General features: G+C 34.8%; 1 protein-coding gene across 8 annotated transcripts in view; it reads left to right on the top strand.

Annotated features, from left to right (window-relative positions):
• Window positions 1–20,661, top strand: part of ics (ras suppressor protein 1) — a 42,671-nt gene that overhangs the window by 18,360 nt on the left and 3,650 nt on the right. For 3 of the 8 annotated variants that reach the window (XM_070284301.1, XM_070284302.1, XM_070284303.1), the window contains one exon: window positions 20,433–20,624. In XM_070284301.1, coding sequence (XP_070140402.1) covers window positions 20,489–20,624 — 136 coding nt within the window. In that variant the 5' untranslated portion in view covers window positions 20,433–20,488. Of the gene's footprint in view, window positions 1–15,791; window positions 15,911–18,946; window positions 19,036–20,432; window positions 20,625–20,661 lie in introns of those variants that run through there. The other 5 variants (XM_070284304.1, XM_070284306.1, XM_070284307.1 and 2 more) reach the window with 5 other exon arrangements.

Here is a 20,661-nt window from a genome sequence, read left to right as displayed (position 1 = left end):
TTGTAAATTAATTCCTTTTATGAACTCGAATAAAGCGGACCACGTCCATTCGTTAACATTTAAAATAACCACGCCCCCACGGCCTACTACTTTCTTGCGGTATTCATTTTGGTGGTGACTTTTTTCTTTGGTGTTTTACGACTGCGGCGCGGGAGTGTTTTAATAACTTTTGTGCTCATCCTACGGAACGGAATTAACAAGTTTCCCCCCAGCCGAACAATGTTTTTAGATCCTTTCGGTCAAACATCCATGACTGGAAAGTTTAAAATATACTAAAAAGATTTGTTATAATTTAGATGGTGTTAGTTACCAGGGGTTCGTAGTAATACCGTCTAGGTAATTACTAGTAGCTCGTTTCTCCCAAAAGAATGGACGGATTTTGATAAAACACCTTCCAAATTTCTTAGAATGTCAATATCATTTATTGGGCAGTTAATAAATTTAGTTTTAAGTTTTATAAATTTCTATTCGTAAATCAAGTATTTCTTTAAAATGGTTCCGCTCGGGTAATTTGTAATTCTTAATATATAAAGATTAAGTGTATTCTAATATCAAAATTGAGCTACAAATTTGTAATTCTTGTTTTATTCTGTGAGTTTAAAAGTGAACTTTTGCGCACTTTCTCTGAAATTTAGATTTAAGGGGGGATATACATGTAAACCAAAATTTTTTTGGCAAATTTTTTTTTTTATTTAAAAAATAGTTTATTAATTTAAGAATATAGTGTGTAAGTTTCATTATCGAATTCCAACTCTAAGTGCCTCAAATGAAGTATGCACGCAAGGTTCACAAGTGTTAACGTGGGCGCATCAAAAACTTTAAACGTCTTTTTCTCAGCTTCTAATTTTTGCATTTCTACCTATGCTATGGACACGATTCACAAAAAACTATGTAACATATCGGAGTGAATCAAAAATTATTATGATCAGCATGAAATTATCTTCTATTTGAACCTACATGGTTGTTATAAAACTGAGTATTACTATTTTTTAAGAGGGTGGGAAGTGAAAACTGATCACCTGAAAATGGCATTTTTTCCTTCAAATCAAAATTAATTTTTTTTGTCTCGATTTCTTTTTGGTTTTTTAGGTTCAAATAGAAGATAAAGGTGTAATGAATACAAAAAAATTTAGTTTACGGATTTCGGACAGGAATTACGAGCTCTATCGTGTCCATAGCACAGCAACTCAAAGCTCGAGGCGCTACGGCATATGTTCCATAAGTCCGCCATTTTATAAAATATTGTTTATAACTAATTTTTTTTATCATCTCTGATTCTACTTTTAACTATGTATATCCAAAGTTTCACGACGATTGCTTGACTATTTTCTATAAAATTCACGAAAAATGGCCAAATTTTGACCGCTTACATGTATATCCCCCCTTAAAGGTGCTTACCTTACATCTGGAAAATAGCGAGTTTTTTTCCTTTGGAATTTTTAAACGACCAAAGGGAAAACTATCTTCTAATTTCTATTTAAATCTTAAGTTGATTTAACCGACAGATTTTGACAAATTCAAGTTTCTCGTTTCCGACCTCATTTACTATAACACTATGGGGCGAACGAAAAACTTCTTGTAGCATTTCCTTATTTTTTTTTTTATGTTTATAATACAAATAGTAATATACATACTTTACAAAAAATGAGCATGGTCTTGACATAAAAAACAAAAAATAATTTTTTTCCCTGTATCCGAAAATTTATGTTCCCTCAAAAATTCAAAATATAAGCCTAGTACTCTGGCGTAACACGTCTTATAGCGGCCAAACTCCATATAAAAAAAAACTGTGAAAAACGGAAGAAGAAATGTGTGCCTCGTCGATTTTGCCGGTACTCTGACGACGAAAATTATACCTGCGAAAATTGAATGGCGTTGCCAGATCAATTCATTTGATTTATTCTTATAAGCCTCAGATGCAGCGAAAATTGAAGGAAAAGTATAATTATAGAACCGACAAATTTTCTGTCCGCGAGGATAAGTTGGCATTGATGAGTGCGGTCAAGGCAAAGCCCATAATATGGGATTTGACCCCCAAAGGGCATTTTAATGCCATATTCCTGGGAGGCTATTGCCGCGGAGTTATAAAACGTTAAGAAAGTTCCTCCTAAGCAAGTAATCGTTTGTATGGGGGCGACGACCAGTTTCCTTTTTTCCCTCCAGCTCTTTCGCGGCGAAATACATCAGGAAAACACCAAAATCCAATTCGTTTGAATTCATCTTTGTTTGTTTGTTTACAAACAACAAACAGCGGTTCAGTATTACCCTATTCATGGCGTTTTATAGCTTTTCATTAATTTTGTTGGTCACACTGGTTACCGAGCAAATTAATTAGCGATTCCGCTGTATTACGTGTTACAGCGGATTTTCGTCGTCAGAGTACTAGGCTTTACTCTTTATTGGAGGTTTACAGAAGAAATATGTGTCCATTGCTCTTTGGAATACATTGGAAAAATTATCCTTTCGATTTTTATTTTATTTTAAATTTATTTAAATTTTTAAATTTATTTCTCGATTCGGCGCCCTGTTCTTCAAAGTAACCTACTGGAAGCACGGTGTTTTCTATTATGTCACCAAAATGTATAAGCACTTTCTGTACCGTCGCAGTCATTGACAGCCAAGGATACTCGTCGATATTAATTTCCGCAGTTTTATAGCAGAAGCTCTGAAACTTGCCAGAGGCAAATTAAAATAGTCCTTATATTTGAAATAAGTTCTACGTTTATTCCAGTAATTTTAGAAAATTTTGTTTGGTCACTAAAAGCACGACTAGCGGTATTTCCATCATTTGTGCTGCCAAAGCCGCCAACTTTCGGTTGATCAAATTTCAGTGACATTTGTTTCCAGAACAGTAGAGGTACCTCCGCCTTTGTGTTGACCGGCAATCTTTTTTCCGATCAGCTACCTACATGTACAATGGAGACAAATTGTTTTTTGTTGGCTCCCTATTCGCGCAATATTGTGCTAGGCCCTGGTCCAAAAGGAAAGCTAAAGCCTTATAAGCGGAGACTTCTGTAGGGCTTGCAACTGGCCGTTTTAATAAATATCTAATAGCTGTTGCTTTTTGTGGACATAAAGCCAATAATCATAACACATAGACAAGATCATGCTGCGCCCGCTTTCGAGCAGCAGCACTCGCAGCTTGATTTAGAAATTTTACATTTCCTGCCTTATTTGCAACAAAGTCTGCAACCTCCTTTCATTGCGTTCTTATTTTTTTTATGTTAAGGGTAATGCAAGCCGTCCAATAGGTTTTCACCTTTTCGTGAGAATGACTGATGTCTCAGAACTTAGCCAAGCAAAATGACTTCGTTCAAAGTGTTTTAAGTTCCGTTTAGATTATCGCAAATTTTTAGAAATTCTGCAGGATATGCTTTTGCTTTTTTTTTTCCTCCTCGTGCTCGGAACAAGGTCCACGTATTGACGCTTTAAAACAATTAAAAATGGCATTCGCTTGTGCATTACTCGTTTTCTCTGCGTTCCATTTCACGAACAATTAGCTGTTTTTTACTTTTATCACCATTAAATTTTAATTTTAGAGAAAATGCGCAAAAGCGCACTTTTATACTAACAACACATAATAAGAATAAATAACTCTACAACATATAATTAGTTTTAGAAGTGGACTCAGCTGGACTCACTTTGTTGCTTTAGTTAAATATTAAAATAAGCTACAAATTCTTAGTCTTATACTGGCATGACACTGCCGCATTAATTAGAGACTTCATTAAAGATTTGACAGTGCTATAGCGATTTACACAAGTGCGAGCAAGACGACTATATGGCGCTCTAATGCATTGGAATAATGCATTAGGTACTTCATTGCCGCGGTAATCGATAGATCTACATATTATATACTAGATACTCGATAACAAAATACGGGTTTAATGAAGAAAATTGTAATTGAAAAATGTATTAGCCAGCTCATTGACAGTATGGTCTCACAATGAGAAGTTTATTTTTATATCATTTCGCTGGTTTTTTGAACTGAAAATACATTAGAAAATTAGCAAAAATAATATGTTTTGCGGTAGCAAGGTTCTTGCGCTGTAAAATTAATTAAAATTATTTTTTTTTGTAATAATTAAAAAAATTTTAAGCATTATAGGTTAAAAACATAAATTTAAAGGATTCTGCATTTATTTATGCAATAATACTTCGACGAGGAATTCAGAAATTCATAATAATACGCCGCGAATGGCGGCCGTTTTTTTTGTTTACTTTTTACGGTCGGTGTGACCGTAGTCGTATTACCAAAATAATCCAAGCAAAATTACACATATACAGGCCTGCTCCTGTAATCGAAAACGGCAAGAATTTTTCGTTTTCGTTTTTGAAAACGAGAAATTGGTGCTCCGGTAATCGAAATCGAAGGATTTTTTCGATTTGAAAAACGGGCACCTTTTTCTGGCCGGAATGAAAAGTAAATGGCTTTTTTTATATGAAATCATATCTTATTTACAAAAAAAAAAAAAATAGTTTACTCAGTGGTCTATAGATGTTTATTCCACACCACCACAAGATCATTCTGGTACGTAGTTACTTTTTAAAAAATTTATTTCTGACCCCACCTCAAATTTGACAACAAAATTTTTGCCGTGTTCAACCAGTTTTCTCGGTTTGGCGATAGGTCGATAAGTTCACCGCAAAAAGTTATCGCCAAGGTTGCCATATTGTTGGTGGAACGAAACATCCAGTTAAAAATATTTATAAAATATAAATGAATACATTAAGAACTTTAAAGAACCGCCAAAATGGTTGTTTATAAATAATGCTATTTAATTTTACTACTTAAATAGTCCAAATTAACCAAATAATTATTTGAGACCACCGGAATTAAAACTTAGGTGCATAGATTTGCTTAACTCTACCATTTTTGCCTTTTTCTGGCTTAGAAAAAGGGCAATTGTAAATATAAAAGGCAGTACTTTAAGTTGTTTGCTTATTACCAAAAACACAAGTTAGCTGCTTGAGCAGTGAGAAACGATGAGAAATCGAAACACTCCGATAGCAGAAATTTGCCGAAAACCGGAGCAGCTAAAAACGAAAACGGTTCGTTTTCGCCCAAAACGAAATCGAAAAAATTTTACGATTACCGGAGCAGGCCTGTATATCTTTTTTGGATGGGCTGAGCCACTATACACACTATAACTACGACCTTTGTGGATCTATTCTGGACTAAAATCACTTACATCTGCTGCGTCGAGCTGCGTCCCCGGAAATGCAACAGCATAAACCAAAACTACTCAGGGTTAAATATACCAAAATACCGACTCAGCTTCATACTAACCAAAAAATATACTAACTGCAGCGCGTGGCGGTTATACTTTAAATTAAAAAAAAAAAATGTTTTTTTCAGTTTTCAAATTATTTTTATTTGAGCAAATACATAAAAATAAAGATAAAAAATTAAATAAAAAATATTTTTAAAAAATTGCCTTCATTGAAATAAAAATATTTTTTCACTTTGAATGAGTGGGCGTTGTAATAAGCCTGATTAGGCTATTAAATGTAAAGATGTTGAGATTGAATTTATTTACGTGTTGCCTTTATTCACAGTCAATCCGGAAGTGCCATTCTTAGGGATGGTATTTTTAACGCATACATTTCGATATTTCTTAGTCTATATTAATACAAAATACCTTGTTCGCACTATTATTACACGCTTTTTTTTTTTTTTTTTTTTTTTTTTTTTTTTTTTAAATTAACATTATCTATATCTACTAGGAGGTTTAATAGTTCTACCTGATCGGGTTACAGTTACTGGTTCAAGCTCTTCCTCCGAACTGAAACTTCCAGGGGTTTCATAGTCCGTAGACATAGTACTTTCATTTATAATTGTGCTCTCACTCAATGGGTCTGTGCTTTCCTCTGGGTTTACAATTTCAGTTTGACAAAGATCAAAATTAGCTATTTCTTCGGTTCCTGGTTCTTCAAAAATATGTACAGTCTTTTCTTCATCATTTTCAGTTTCATTCTCACTTAAATTAAGGGCTTCGGTTTCTTCATTTTCTCTTAAATTAACAGTTTCATTTTCTCTTAAATTAACAGTTTCATTTTCTCTTAAATTAACAGTTTCATTTTCTCCTAAATTAACAGTTTCATTTTCTCCTAAATTAACAGTTTCATTATCTCCTAAATTAACAGTTTCACTTTGTTTATTTCTAGTATTTTTGGATTTATTTATTAACTTTCTATTTCTTCTAAAAAAGTTATTGAGATCATCTTTTATTATATAAGATCTTTCATTTACTCTTTTTTCAATAGTGCCATATGCCCACTCATTGGCTCTTTTCTTAAATTGGACTCTATCACCTATGTTTAGTGGACACAGAGTTTTCGAGTGCATGTCAAAATACATTCTTTGTTTAGACTTTTTGGCAATAAATTTCTTTGCAATTTTTTCCTCATCAATATGATTCCTATAAAGCTCTGATTTTTTAATTGGCATTTTTGTTTTACATATCCTACCAAGAAAAAGTTCGCATGGAGCGAGCCCTAAACTTGCCACAGGAGTTGAATTGTACTCGAGGATTCTGTATTGGTAATCTCTTATTTCAGAACAACGCTTCAAGATATTTTTTGCAATCGCCACCCCTTTTTCTGCTAACCCGTTGCTTTGAGGGTATCTAGGACTTGAAAATTGGAGCAACATATTACATTCGTTTGCAAAATTTCTAAACGAGAATGAATTAAAAGGATTGTTATCGCATTTGAGCTTCGACGGGTAACCATAACTATCAAATGTTTTTTTTAATTCCCCAGTGACTTCCTCAACTGATTTTCCGTTAAGCCTATTAACAATCAAGAAATTAGAATATGCATCAAAGATAGATAAAAAACTTTTCCCCCCATATTCGAATATGTCCATCCCGGCAATATGAAAGGGATATTCTGGCGTTTCATCATCTATCAATGGTTCTTTTTGATTGTTTCTTCTAAACTTTTCACATATTTCACAGGCGCCCACTAACTCCTTAATTTGGACGGTCATATTTGGCCAATAGTAAAGTTTTCGTGCTCGTGCTAGTGTTTTCTCAATGCCTGAATGCAGCTCATGGACTTGCGTTACAATTTGTTTTTGTAACTTTGTCGGTATTACTAGTCTGCAAACACGGAATAGGAGACCGTGTTCAAAGTGCAATTCAGATTTGAATTTATAAAAGTTTTGACAAAACTTGTCTAGTTTGTGAAACGATGGCCATCCATGTTTAACAAACTCAGCGACTCTCGAATAGTTCTCGTCATTACCCAAAACTCTAATATAGCACTCATAGTTTTCTTCTGAGAGACAGGCAGCATTTCTCACTATATGTATAACATCCGATAGTTCTGGGATTTCTGCTTCGTCCGATAGTTGAGCTCGTGATAGACAGTCTGCTACTAGCATATCTTTTCCAGGCTTATATTTTACAGACATTTTTGGATATTTTAGAAGATATAGTAGCATTCGTTGCAGCCGCATTGTTACTGAGTCAATATCACGTTTTATTAATACTTCCAATGGCTTATGATCACTTTCTACCAAGAATTCTCTGCCATAGATATAATAGTGAAACCTTTCACATGCAAAAACAATTGCTAACAGCTCCTTCTCAATTTGGGCCCATTTTTGTTCACATTTTGTCAACGTGCGCGAAGCAAAACTTATTGGATGTCCGTTTTGAAGTATTACGCAACCAAGACCATCTTTAGAAGCATCAGTTTGAATGACTACAGGTTTAGCTCTGTCATAAACCGCTAAAATCGGACCACTCGTTATAGTTTTAAGTAGGTCGTCAAGTTCCTTTTGATGTTCTGTAGTCCAGTTAAAAGGGGTATCGTTCCGAGTCAGGTTTCTCAAGTTTGCAGTTCTAGAAGACAGGTCTGGAATAAACTTAGCGAGGTATTTAAACAGTCCCAAAATACGTAGCACTCCAGATTTGTCTTCTGGCGTTTTAATTTTTTCGATAGCTTCCAAGTGCTTTCTTTGTGGTTTTATTAGACCCTCCGATAATATGTGACCCATAAATTCAACTTGCATTTTCCTATATTGAACTTTGTTCGGATTAAAACGAACACCATTCTCTTTGGCTCGCTGAAGTACTTTTATTAAAGTTTCATCATGTTCCTCAAAGCTTTCTCCTAATATTCCAATGTCGTCAAAATAAACTATTACATTTGGAATATCCCCAAAAATCTGCACCATGTTTCGTTGGAACATCTCAGGGGCGCTATTAATTCCAAATGGAACACGATTAAACTTAAACCTTCCAAATGGGCTCATAAAGGTTGTCAAGTCAGAACTAATTTCATCCAATTCCATCTGCCAAAATCCATGTGACAGATCCAGGATAGTGAACACCTTTTTCCGCGATAACTGTATCATAAAATCGTCTATTGTTGGAATAAGGTAATGTTCTCGTTTGATTGCATTATTCAATGGTTTCGGGTCTAAACAAAGTCTAAGTTTTCCATTGGATTTTTCCACAATTTGCAAATTATTCACCCAGCTGGTGGGATACGTTACTGGTGAGATTATCTTTTCCTTTACCATAGCCTTTAACTCTTGCTCCAATGCCCCTAACAAACTTTGTGGAAACCTTTTCTTATAATGTAGCACAGGTTGTGCGTCATCTTTTAAAATGATCGACTGTTTATTTGGCAGCTTGCCAATTCCCTGAAACAATTGCTTAAATTTCTCCACAAACTCCTCCCTAGTTCCAGGCAAGTTATACACTGAATCAATGTTTAAATGCTTAATGAGATTTAATTCAACTGAGGATTTCAAACCTAACAAGGGTTCACATTTTTTTTCAACAACTAAAAATTCGATGCATTGTTCTGTTTTTGAGCTCAAATCCAAGCAGTTTGCTTTAGTCGTTCCAAAATTATTTACTTTAACATTATTATAGTCGAAAATAAGCATGTTTTCTTTTTTAACTTTAAGTCTTAATTTTTCTGCCAAATCAATTGGAATGCAGTTAACATCAGCACCTGTGTCCACTTTAAACATAATGATTTCTCCATTTATTCTGAACGACTTCGTCCATCTCACTCTGCTTTGTCCACAACTACTTATCCTAAGAAATTTTGTATTAAAACAACTATTCGGATCAAATCCACTTTCAATATTTTTACCTGATTCTATCCAATTAATTACCCCACCGGATGCTCGCTTGTGATCCACATCTGACTGATTGTTGTTGACTCGCCCGTTGCTGTTGCTGCTGCTACTCGTTCGTTTGTTCCTGTTGTCCACTCGTTTGTGTTGCTGCTTGCAGTATTTGGCGAAATGCCCGGACTTGCCGCACGCGTAGCATGTTGTCTCCTTCGCACGGCACTCAGAGAGATGATTCGGGTTGAATATTGATCCACAATTGTAGCAGCGACGAATAACTGCGTTGATTGTCTTCTCAGGAAACAGACGATTCTGATTTTGTAAAAATTCGTTGTTTTTAGTAGCTGCTTCGTAGGCTTTACACTCAGTGATGATCTCCTCCAGTTTCTTATTCTTTCCATCAAGGAGTTTGAGCTGCAGGCTTTTGTCATGTATGCCGATTATAAGGCGATCCAGCAACATGCGTTCCTCATATTTTTTTCCACAGTTACATTTGTAATCACATAACTGTACTTGCTTGCGAAGACTCGTCTCGAAGTCTATGAAAGGCTGTCCCTCAGTTTGAACAATGTTGTTAAACTTATAGGATTCCATCGTAATGTTTCGAAGTGGAACACTATAGTCATCAAATGCCTTAAGCACGTTTTCCAGTGAACGGCTAGCGATCACTGCCGCAGACGACGAAGTAGACGCATGCGAGGATGCCGGCACGGTACCAACCATGCCATGTGCGGTTCCGTCGTTGGGAAACATTGTGTTGTATATTTCCGTAGCTTTTGTTCCAGCTAACCAGAGAAATGTAGCGATTTTCTTCGCTTCTGGTTCAGCGTCCTTGCCTGACGCCATCATGTACATGATGAATGATCTTTTCCACTTTGGCCACTCGTTTGCCATCATTGCGCAGTCGATTTCAGGTAATACACGCTCCATTGTGTTCCACGTTAATCAAAGATTGATATTTTAACTTCTGACACCATGTAATAAGCCTGATTAGGCTATTAAATGTAAAGATGTTGAGATTGAATTTATTTACGTGTTGCCTTTATTCACAGTCAATCCGGAAGTGCCATTCTTAGGGATGGTATTTTTAACGCATACATTTCGATATTTCTTAGTCTATATTAATACAAAATACCTTGTTCGCACTATTATTACAGGCGTGGCACATTTTCCAACAAATATGTAAATTTTACAACAATTGGCTGTCAAATGGCGTTTAAATTATTTTATTATCTTATTTGGTTCAAAAGTTATGATTTTTGCAACGTAAAATGGGAAAAGGAGCTACTGTGCGTCGTTGAGACTAACTGAAGGGCAGTTGCCGCGGCGGGTGGAAAAGGTAATGGCGGAGGACTAATCGCTATTGACAGCAATATTCCACTTCTTTTGCCATGAGTTGAGAAGATCGCTTCCTTGGGGGACACCAGCAAGTATTTCTTTAACGCTTGAGCGTGCTTCTCCACATTTGACTACGAACCTTCGGCCCTCCAGGAATGACTTGAGGAACTTGAAATATGGCTGAGGCAGTCCGTTTCTGAGCTATAGAAGAAGTCCAGGGTGCCAGACCCAAGCAAAAGCTTGCTTTACGTCCAAGGACGGTGTTAATTCGAAAATCATCCAGGTACAATAAATACGGAACTACTAAATCGAATTCGAATTGAGAAATTAATTTTTAATATATCTTTCCGTTATCAAAATTGATAAAACTATCGTTATTTAAACTGCTTTTAACATTTTCCAAAGTATAATCCAACAGTTCAGGAATCTTAAATATAGATTTAAATACAAAGCTTAATGGCATAAGAATAATACTAAATTTTGTACTACTTAATGCAGGATTTCCAAGAAATGTTATTTCAGTAATTTTTTCATCATTTAAAATCGACTTTGTGTCTTCAAACAAATTTAAGCTTTTTAACTTTTTAAGCTCGAAGTAGAATATTTACCCTGGCACCAATATTAATTCCTTGGTGGTCTTTATTCGCCATTTCGGTCTGATGCATTGCGTATATAAAAATATTAATAATCTATATTTTATTTCCTTATGCACTGACTTAATGATTTATAATGTGCTGAGATAAATATTGTATGACTGAACTTAGGCTTATTATGCTACGCAAACGGAGGCTATAAGCAATTCGGGGAACATTAACATTATAAAAGAGGTAAGATAAAGTATAGGCAGAATTAGCGACATAGGAAAATGGATTAGACACATCGTGAAGAAATTTGTATTGAATGCGCGCGCGCGCCACAGATCGCGAGCGGAGGGTCACACTGGACCGAACGGTGGCTGGCCACACTATTACCGTTTTATCCATCAGACGCGACCGGCCACACTGGACCTCGCCAGGGTCTATATAAAGCGGGCCACAGCCCAGAGGAAATTACTCGACAGCCGATTGGGATTGGGTTAAGTTAAGGGGGGACATCTGAGTAACTTTTTTAGAAAATCGAAAAATTTTGTTCGCTTAAAAAATTCTTTAAGGTCTTAGAAATAACATAGCAAAAGATAGAGTCCGGCAAAAGTGTCGAAGTTTTAAAACTTTAAATGCGTTTTTCTCAAACCCATTTTTTTTTTTGAGTAGGATCCGGCCGGCAGTGGACTGTACTGCACTTTGACGCTTGTTCTTCGCCACATCTTTGGATATTAGAGATGAAATCTACAATATCCTCGTATATTTTCTCATTTTCTTCCGGTAAATAATCATTTTCGGTATTTTCCCTATGATCCAGAGCAGTAAATGTTGCAATTCGGGTGAGCAGATATTTTTCGTTCCGGTAGCTCGAGAGGTACTCTCCAGTATCATCTTCGCCGTTTTTTATCCGCGTGTGTCTGGTACAGTAATATTTATGGAGATGCCGCAATTCACATCCGGTTCCACAAGGCAATGTCCTTTTAAAATTGAGCTGCACTCATTACAATATCCCTTAATTTGCAGTCATATATTCTCCACCTTGTCGGCTATTTTTGACTTCTCAAAGTACATGGAAGAGGCATTTTTTTATACACCAACATGGCTATGGTATCCGTCCAGTTGGGTTGCAGATAACTTCGGGATCTTAATTCCTTCTTTGTATTTACTTTAGGGGCAATAGATTTCCACATTCCTTTGTCCAACTCCAGGTTAAAATACAGAATGGGCAGGACTGGGGAAGAAGCAAGCTTTTTGCTGTTCGTAGAGAGCCAAAGTGAGTGGCCCTTAGACTATAATGAGCTTAATATATAGGATATTGACTTACAGGAAGCACTGCAGGCAAGACCGAGCGACGCAACTATACGGGCAAGAAACTCTCTTCCACGCAACCCAGGAGGTGAGAGTTTTGGCGCGTTTTTTTTTTAGTGGTTTCCCCAGGAGGCCTACCCTCCTTTTTTTAGTCGAACCACTCACGGGAAGGATGCTTTGGCATTCGAAACAAGCCATTAGACCAAGTAAGAATGCTAAAAAATTCTTTGCTTGCATTCGGGATTGTCTTTATGAGCTCGCGCAATAAATCTTGCCACTTGCGCCCTATTGCCTCCAAAACATCGTTGTTTGCGAATCTAATGTCGAAGACATTTTCCTATGGGCAAGAAAGGAAATATTTTTCGCAAACAATTTGTATCTTCTCAATCTGCATCTTCATTCCATCATGGGGTACATTTCTGAAGAAATTTCTCAACTCTGATTTCAATTTATTTATGTCTTCAACTAATGACGATCGGTTATAAATTGTGTACATCTTTTTGAAGATATAATTAATTTTTAAAATATTGTTGGGCATCTGCTTCTGCAAAATTGCTTTATAATGTAAAGCGTCCCACAGCATAGGGATATCTGGGTTACTATACATCGAGTAACTTTGCGTAAAGCCGTCTGCCACAATGTTGGCATATGTAAACCATCCACCAGGAGGTAATATGGCTTTTCATACGCCTTTGCAGTCGTCGTATGCAACAGGTTGACGGAACTATTTACTCTACCATCCCGAACCATTTGCATATAATTTTCAATCCTCTGTTCTAAGTCAGGACACTGATAACAATTTATGTCTTTTATAGTGTTAAAGCACAGTTGTTCATTAATTTCGGAACTTTCACTTTCACTAGAAGACGACATGTTGCTTTGATTGTTTTGATTTTAAGGTGGCCCGACGTGGGCCACCACAACGTGGCGTGGTTTCCGATTCGTGAAGCAGCGCCTTCACTTGCTGAAGAGCTGGCGCCGACGATTCCAGCACTAATTTGGCCGTCGACACCATTGGATGAAGCGCCGGAGCACACACAGCTTGTCGCCAGTAGGCCTACCAGGCTAATCAACATATATTTGAGCCTGAGGCGATGTCGGGAGTTCCAAAAGCCTCCAGCTTTCGACGAAAGTTTTGCTGCTCAAGGCAATCCTAACGTCAACCTGGATGTATGCGATTGAGATATGGGGTACTACATAAAAAGAAAGTAGATCCTTATTTGAAAAATTAACTTAATAAATATTTTATATAATTATTAAAAATACAATTGTTCGTCGATTTGGCTGTAATTCCACCATTTGGAGTAAAAATAGGCAACCGAGGCCAAAGGGCCCTCGTTTACGTTTCGACCCTGGACAAAATGGATACGACAACCACCGTTACAAAATATTGCCACCCCCAGTGGGGGTGGCCCTAATGATCTGGAAGGCTCTGGTGTTGGCGTTGCTTGCGCTGCTGGCTCTGGCGCTGCTGCCGGCGGAGCGGAATCATCCGCCTGAGCCGCAAGGCACCGAGGGGCGTTGCACTTGTATTTTTAGGGAACACATTCTTCTCCGGTAACCTCTCAGGAGACTGAAGAGCCTAGAGATGTGTAAATCCTGTGTGGATTCCTAGCCAGAAATGTTGTGTAAGTCTGCACTATGATTCTGGGTGAATGCATGGCTGGAGTCAGGAGGACGAGTTGGTGTCCAATTATGAATAAGGAAATATTGCGAATAAGAATATTTTGAGATATAACAAGAAAAACTGTTATAGGTTATATGTTTACGAAATAATGGGATTATTTAGATGGAAAGATATATTATATATATATTTATATTATATATTTTACCTTCCAAAAATGCGGGAAACAATCGATTGGACCCTAAAAAATCGATGTTTCACTAAATCCCAAAACAATCGATACAGCTCTATTGCAGATTGGTTTTGATATTTGCATTATAGATTTAAATGCTGAAAACACTCACAAAACAGAGTTTCATTACATTTTTCCTATACTTATTATGTTTACAGTTTGACAGTTACAGTTTTACATTCCCAGCTTTACATATCTTATACATTCACCGATCGCTTCTATGGCAGCTATATGATATAGTTGTCCGATTTTTATGAAATTTATACAATAATTCTAAAATAATAAAAAAAGCTCATATATTAGAGTAGATGAAATTACGTTGAAAAACAACTAAAAAAATTATGCAAAAAGGTTGAAAAACAGCCAAGTTATAATTTTTTTTCTACAAATCTTTCGAACAGTTGTATGGCAGCTATATGATATAGTCGTCCGATCCGGCCCGTTCTGACATATATTGCACGGACATGGCTAGATCGACTCGGCTGTTGATGCTGATCAAGAATATATATACTTTACAGGGTCGGATAGGTCTCCTTCACTGCATTGCAAACTTCTGACTGAAATTATAATACCCTGCAAGTGTATAGAAATACACCAATCACTGGAGTTACCTGATTTAAATGGAAGATTTAATCAAATCAAATCAAAACACTTGCACTCTGCCAAGGCACTTCAAAACAAATGCATACAAAATGGGGACGAAACCGAAAACTGATAACGCAATTCTGATGCCTGCCAGGGTATACCCGACCAAAGTAATGCCTTGTAATTTGCACTACATAAGGCAAAAAATCACATATGAACATGGCTATGTCAACAACAAATTTTTAACAATAATAATAATTTTAATAAGTAAAATCTGAATCAATAAAATCCTAAATATTTATTATTTTCCCAACTTATTTTAAAAGAGTATTCTAACGTCGCTGCAATACACTTTGTTTTTAACACAGAATTCTTGACGCCTCTTTTGATTGGCTCTGCGATAAAATAAACAAAAATGGTTTATCTACCGGCGTACTAAAGAAAAAATGCCAACATTTTGTTGCCCATGTTAAAATTAAAAAGCTATTATTTAAAAGTAATAGACATATGGAACGCTTTAAGGAGGCAAATAAAAGCTAGCTAGCGTCAGAAATATTTCGGCCCAAGGAGGATCATGCCACAAAACAGGGGAAGAGCTTACGACGAAGGGGGAGCTCGTTTAAAAAGTATGTTGGCTTCGAAACTTTCAAAAGCCATTCTCATACATGCAGCGTTAGCGTAAGCGGATACCGGAAAAAGTACCGTTTTGCACACCTTTAACGATACCCGAAAAAGTACCATTTGCGGTCTTTTTACGATACGTTTCATATACATTTTCGATATTTATTTCCAATTTTAATTTTTATAGAAAATCAGTATCTTTTAAATGTAAATTAAACAAAAAGTTATTTATGTTTATGATTATTTATTACTATTTAACTTTAAAATTAAAATTGAACTTTAGATTATAAACTTAAAAAACAATATACCTCAATACCTCAGGTTTTTCTTTTTATTTATAATATGAATAATATTTATGAATGCTTATTTATTATTATTATTTATTATTTTTTTGTATTTCAGTAGCGTTTATTTTTTTGTTATTCGATTTTGTCACACGGTCCTGCGCGTATTGGAAGTACTTCTGTGTTATACTGTCAAAGTCAGCGTCCTCCAACGAGAATTTGGTCTTGAAACTGGCTGTAAATATATAAATTATTAGAATTAAATAATTCATAAAAAATATAAGAAAAAAATATCTCTGAGGGCTGATGTTATAAGCATCCCTCGAATGCAAATTTTGGAGTCATTTTTATAGTTATATTTTATATTATATTTATATATTTATATTTATTCGATTATATGTGTTATACTTACAAATTTGGAAAAAATGCTGACATCTTTAAGAGTAAGCTCAAAACACTTCAGGTCGTCCAGAGTTTTTTTATTTTTATTCCCCGCACACCTTTGCCTTAATAGAGGCCACTCACTTCTTAGGGAAGTGACCTCTGTCAAAAGACGCCCCAATAAGTACATAATTACTGTAAAAATAAAAAATTGTTAGATTAAATTAATTATTGCATAATTTCTTCCCAGTGTGTTTTTTGTCCTCAGCAGGCGGGTGTAGGGTCGTTATTTCCTGGCTCTGCTCCTTCTGCACCTCAGTGTTAAATACATTTTCCTAGTCCATTTTCTGTTAATTAATAAGGGGTATATAAATATGTCTAGAGCTATCTAAAAAATTCATAATTTTTCCTGTTATTTATTATATTTTATGCAGCCAAACTTGAGAGTCGAAATTCATGCACGCTATAGAAAAAATTCCTACAAGGCTAAAATTAATCGAATAGGTGTAGAAGGACTCTAGGTCTCTAGGACTTAAGGTATTCCCATTAATCACAAATATTTTCAAGATTTTATAGGCGCCACTTGTCTTAATATAAAAAATGCAATTCGCATCTTGTAAATTAAAATTTAAATGATTGAATAAAGTTTTTTTCCTTGAAAATCACATTTAATTTACTGCGCTCAACATAACGATTGTATAGCTGTTCAATGACATAATCAGACTTTTTAACCATTTTTTCAACTATCCGAGAAAGTTTTCGAAGGGAAATGCACTAATTGTCTGCAAAGAGCCAAATACTCAGCATTGTTTGCTTAAATGTGTGAGACAGTGGTATTTAAAAGTTACCATGGAAAACGAATATCGTTCCGGCATTTCTTTTAAAAATTATACAGCAACGCAGAGACAAGTTCATTTTGCGAAATACAGAACTCACTATCAAGAAGAATTCTTATTCCCAAGCTAAACAGTAAAAAAAGGTTGTATTGAACAGAATTTAAAATGTCTTTTAATACAACAGGTCCAGTATATAAGACATATGTTCGAAATTCGGTTGAATTAAAACGTTCGGAAAAAAGGCGGCTTATTAAATTAAACACCATATATTATATGGCATATAATAACAACATTTAAAGAATGTAGTGTTAAATATTGTATTGCAAAAATATTTAGAGGTTTATAAGTAATAGGGAATCCTTCGAGTGCCCTCTAAAAATGTTGATTTGCGACAAAAATGTAATCCATTTGTAAAAGGATATGTTCCCCGAGTTACTTACATGCCGTTTTATTTAAAAAATTTGTTAAATTAAAAGTTAAAATGTGCCATTGGGCTGATAATAAAATGTTATAATATTTTGGTGGCGTTTACACATTCTGCATCGACTTGGAATGCAACATTATAGCTATGATAAAAACTGGTTTCCACCTTAGCGAGGATGCAGTGTCAAAATATAAAACAAAGTCAACAAAACTCGAACATCTTATATCGGGTTTGGCTGTCGCTTTTGTTTTAGCCGGCGGTGGCGACCAAGTATAAGAGCTGATCGAACCAGCCCCCGGCAAATGCATTATATATGTAAAAACGTACATACATACATATTATATGAAACATATGTGCCTCCAAAGTCACCCGTTCCCCAACATCTTACTTGTCGCCCACATCTGCTTTGCACAATGGACAAAAGTAGACTTTTTTGCACAAATTCAATTGTTAAAAGTTTAAATTCTTAGCTATTGATGCTATTCAAAAATTAATACACTTTATGGGGTCGAAAATGACTACCTCCTTACACAGCACAAAACTGACCTTCACTCTAAAAAATGTTAACATCATATTTTGTGACGAGTAAAAGTAACATTTACCAAAAATAAAAGAGTATATTTTTAAGATTTATGTACAAAAGATGAGCAATCTCAAAAAAAAAAAAAAAAAAAAAATCGAAACATTTTTTTTTTGCTTAAAAAATTCTTTAGGGTCTTAAAAATAACATACCAAAAGATAGAGTCCGGCAAATGTGTCTAAGTGTCGAAATTTTCCATTCTGCGGCGATGCCTCTCATGTAAATATATACGATTTTAAAACTTTAAACGCGTTTTTCTCAAAACCACTTTTTTTGAGTTGGCCGGAAACCTAAATCGAACAAATCTTAACCGATCGATCTGAAATTTTGACAGTATATTCAAAATACCTATGGCTATCGACACACGATAAACAATTTTGTGACGTTTTTTTTTTATGAAAATTGAACATTTTATTTAATCAAAATATCGAAAAAATCTTACGTGTGTCGATAGCGGTTGAGATACAGAAACTAGATCAAAAATTAAGGACGTTAGATTTCCGGCCATGGACCCCTTTCAAAAAAATAGGGCCTACGAAGAAATGCTGCACAGCCGCCATTTTGTTTTCGATTTATTCCAAACAAAATGTATTTTGTACTTCACATATAACATTATAAAACCTACTTTAAAATTTTTCTTTTGGCCAAAAAAAATTCTTGAAAATCGGCTTTTATTTTGGCCAGTTACTCAGATGTCCCCCCTTAAATAAGCGAGAAATCCAAAAGGTGACAGAACTAAAGTTTTAAAGTTTGAGGTCTTTTTAAAATATGTGGTTAAAAAATAGTTTTCAGGACTGAACAGTAATATAATTAAATATTCGACAATTCTATGTTTTCTCAATGAACAGATAAAATTAAAAAAAGTTAGGTTTGCTTATAGCTTGGTGTTTAGTTGCTTAGCGTAAAAGAGTTATGCTTATGTTGATTTTTGTTTCTTAATTGTTATCATTAGAACCACAATTTTTGTCAATAAAAACTGACTTCTTCCCATTGTGCATTTATCGATCTCGTTGACGCGGCGGGATTACCTCAGTCACTCAAGAAGACCGCACGACACACGACGCATTCCGCATTTCGGCTATTTTCGTGATTAATTTCGGAAGCAGAGTTATAACATAAGAAGCGTGCTTTGCTTTGTAAGGTGAATGTCATGTAATTAGTATACAAACTAAAAGGGATACGGAAATCTTCGCTTTTCATATACACAGATTTATATTGCTTTCGAAAACCAGGTCAAGTGCATTCTTTTTATGGCATTAATACCTAAAAAAATGTGAAATGTGCATCAATATGATGAAAAAGTGATGAAAATTGCCTACAGAGAAACATATGCAAAGGAGAAGTGCAGCAGCACAGTTTTGCAATCGTTGGTGAAACAGTTTTAAAGCCACAAGGTACAAGTTTAAACTTTATTTGTGAAATCTAAGAAAAAAAACATTTATATTTTACGTGAGCTATGAATTACATTTTATTTTTGATTTTAAGATATAGCAAAATTGTAAATTGAAATTATATTTTAAACGATATAATTAATAGAATTCGTTATGAAATGTTTAACCATAAAATGTATAAAAAATTTTACTTTTTTACTTTTCTCAGTGGCGCCAAACATCTGTTTTAGATTTTAAAAGTGCTGCTGCTTGCACTCATATGTGAGTGTTATTATCATTAATCTTAATCAAACTATGTCTTAATTTATAATATTAATCGTAAATACCATGATCCTTTTTAGACTCAACTCTTAAATTCATATATATCCCAAACTTTTATCTAAACCAAATTCTACATGCATTTTACATAGGTTTTGTTTGGTCTGTTGCAGTCCGGAAACTTTAAGTTACTTCTTGTTTTTTCATTTATTTTATTTCATTTTATTTTGAATTAATTCCATTGTCCAATTTGTTATTGCCAGAGAAATTTATTTAACGTTGTGTTAATAATTTAGTGTAAATAATTTAAATGGGAAATACGGTAATGAATGTTTTAGTATTTCTTTTAGTATATTTTCGAGTACAGCAACAATAAAACGTAAAACCATTTACTAACGCATTTTCTTTACGTAAATAGATTACGTTAATAATGTTGCCTGTGCTGCCAATTTCGTTCATTTACGTCAAATCTAGCTTTTTTTAAACTTACATTTAATTAACCAGCAAAATTAGCAAATTGTGGATTTTGAAATTTATATTTTATATCGATTATATTCGTCAAAAATATTGTGAGTAACTGGTATTAATAATAAAAAAATAATTATATATATATAAAATTATACAAATTTCTACCTTCAATATAAAATATGTCTGCAATATTCAGTTAATTTTAAAATAAAAATTGTAAAAACATTCACCAAGTGAAAAACTTTACAGTTTTGAAACGAGGTTGCGAAATCTATAATAATAATAAATACTAAATATAAATCTACTTATTTGGATATACATTATGTTTTAAATGAATTCTTAAATTAAATTAAAATTTGCGTATAAGGTTGTTGTTATACTAAAAAATTAAAATAAATTGATTTATTAAATTATTTTACAGTTTCCCCTTTTTAGCTTTTTTTGTAAATAATTTGTGGAGAGTTGGCATCACTGAAAATGAGTCAGTGTCTACCCGTAAGCGCAAAGATGTCGAAGGCAAAGAAGGTGTTGGATGAAGCCCGGGAAACGCAAAACCGGGAGCTGGACTTGGTGGACAAGGGCCTGAGCTCCTTCGAGGAGCTGCCCGGATTGTGTAAGTATCAGGATTAAGAACTAATTTTCCCCTAATG

The sequence above is a fragment of the Drosophila kikkawai genome, chromosome 2R (assembly GCF_030179895.1).
Source record: "Drosophila kikkawai strain 14028-0561.14 chromosome 2R, DkikHiC1v2, whole genome shotgun sequence".
Lineage (NCBI taxonomy): Eukaryota > Metazoa > Arthropoda > Insecta > Diptera > Drosophilidae > Drosophila > Drosophila kikkawai.
This window is presented reverse-complemented; position numbering and strand designations above follow the sequence as displayed.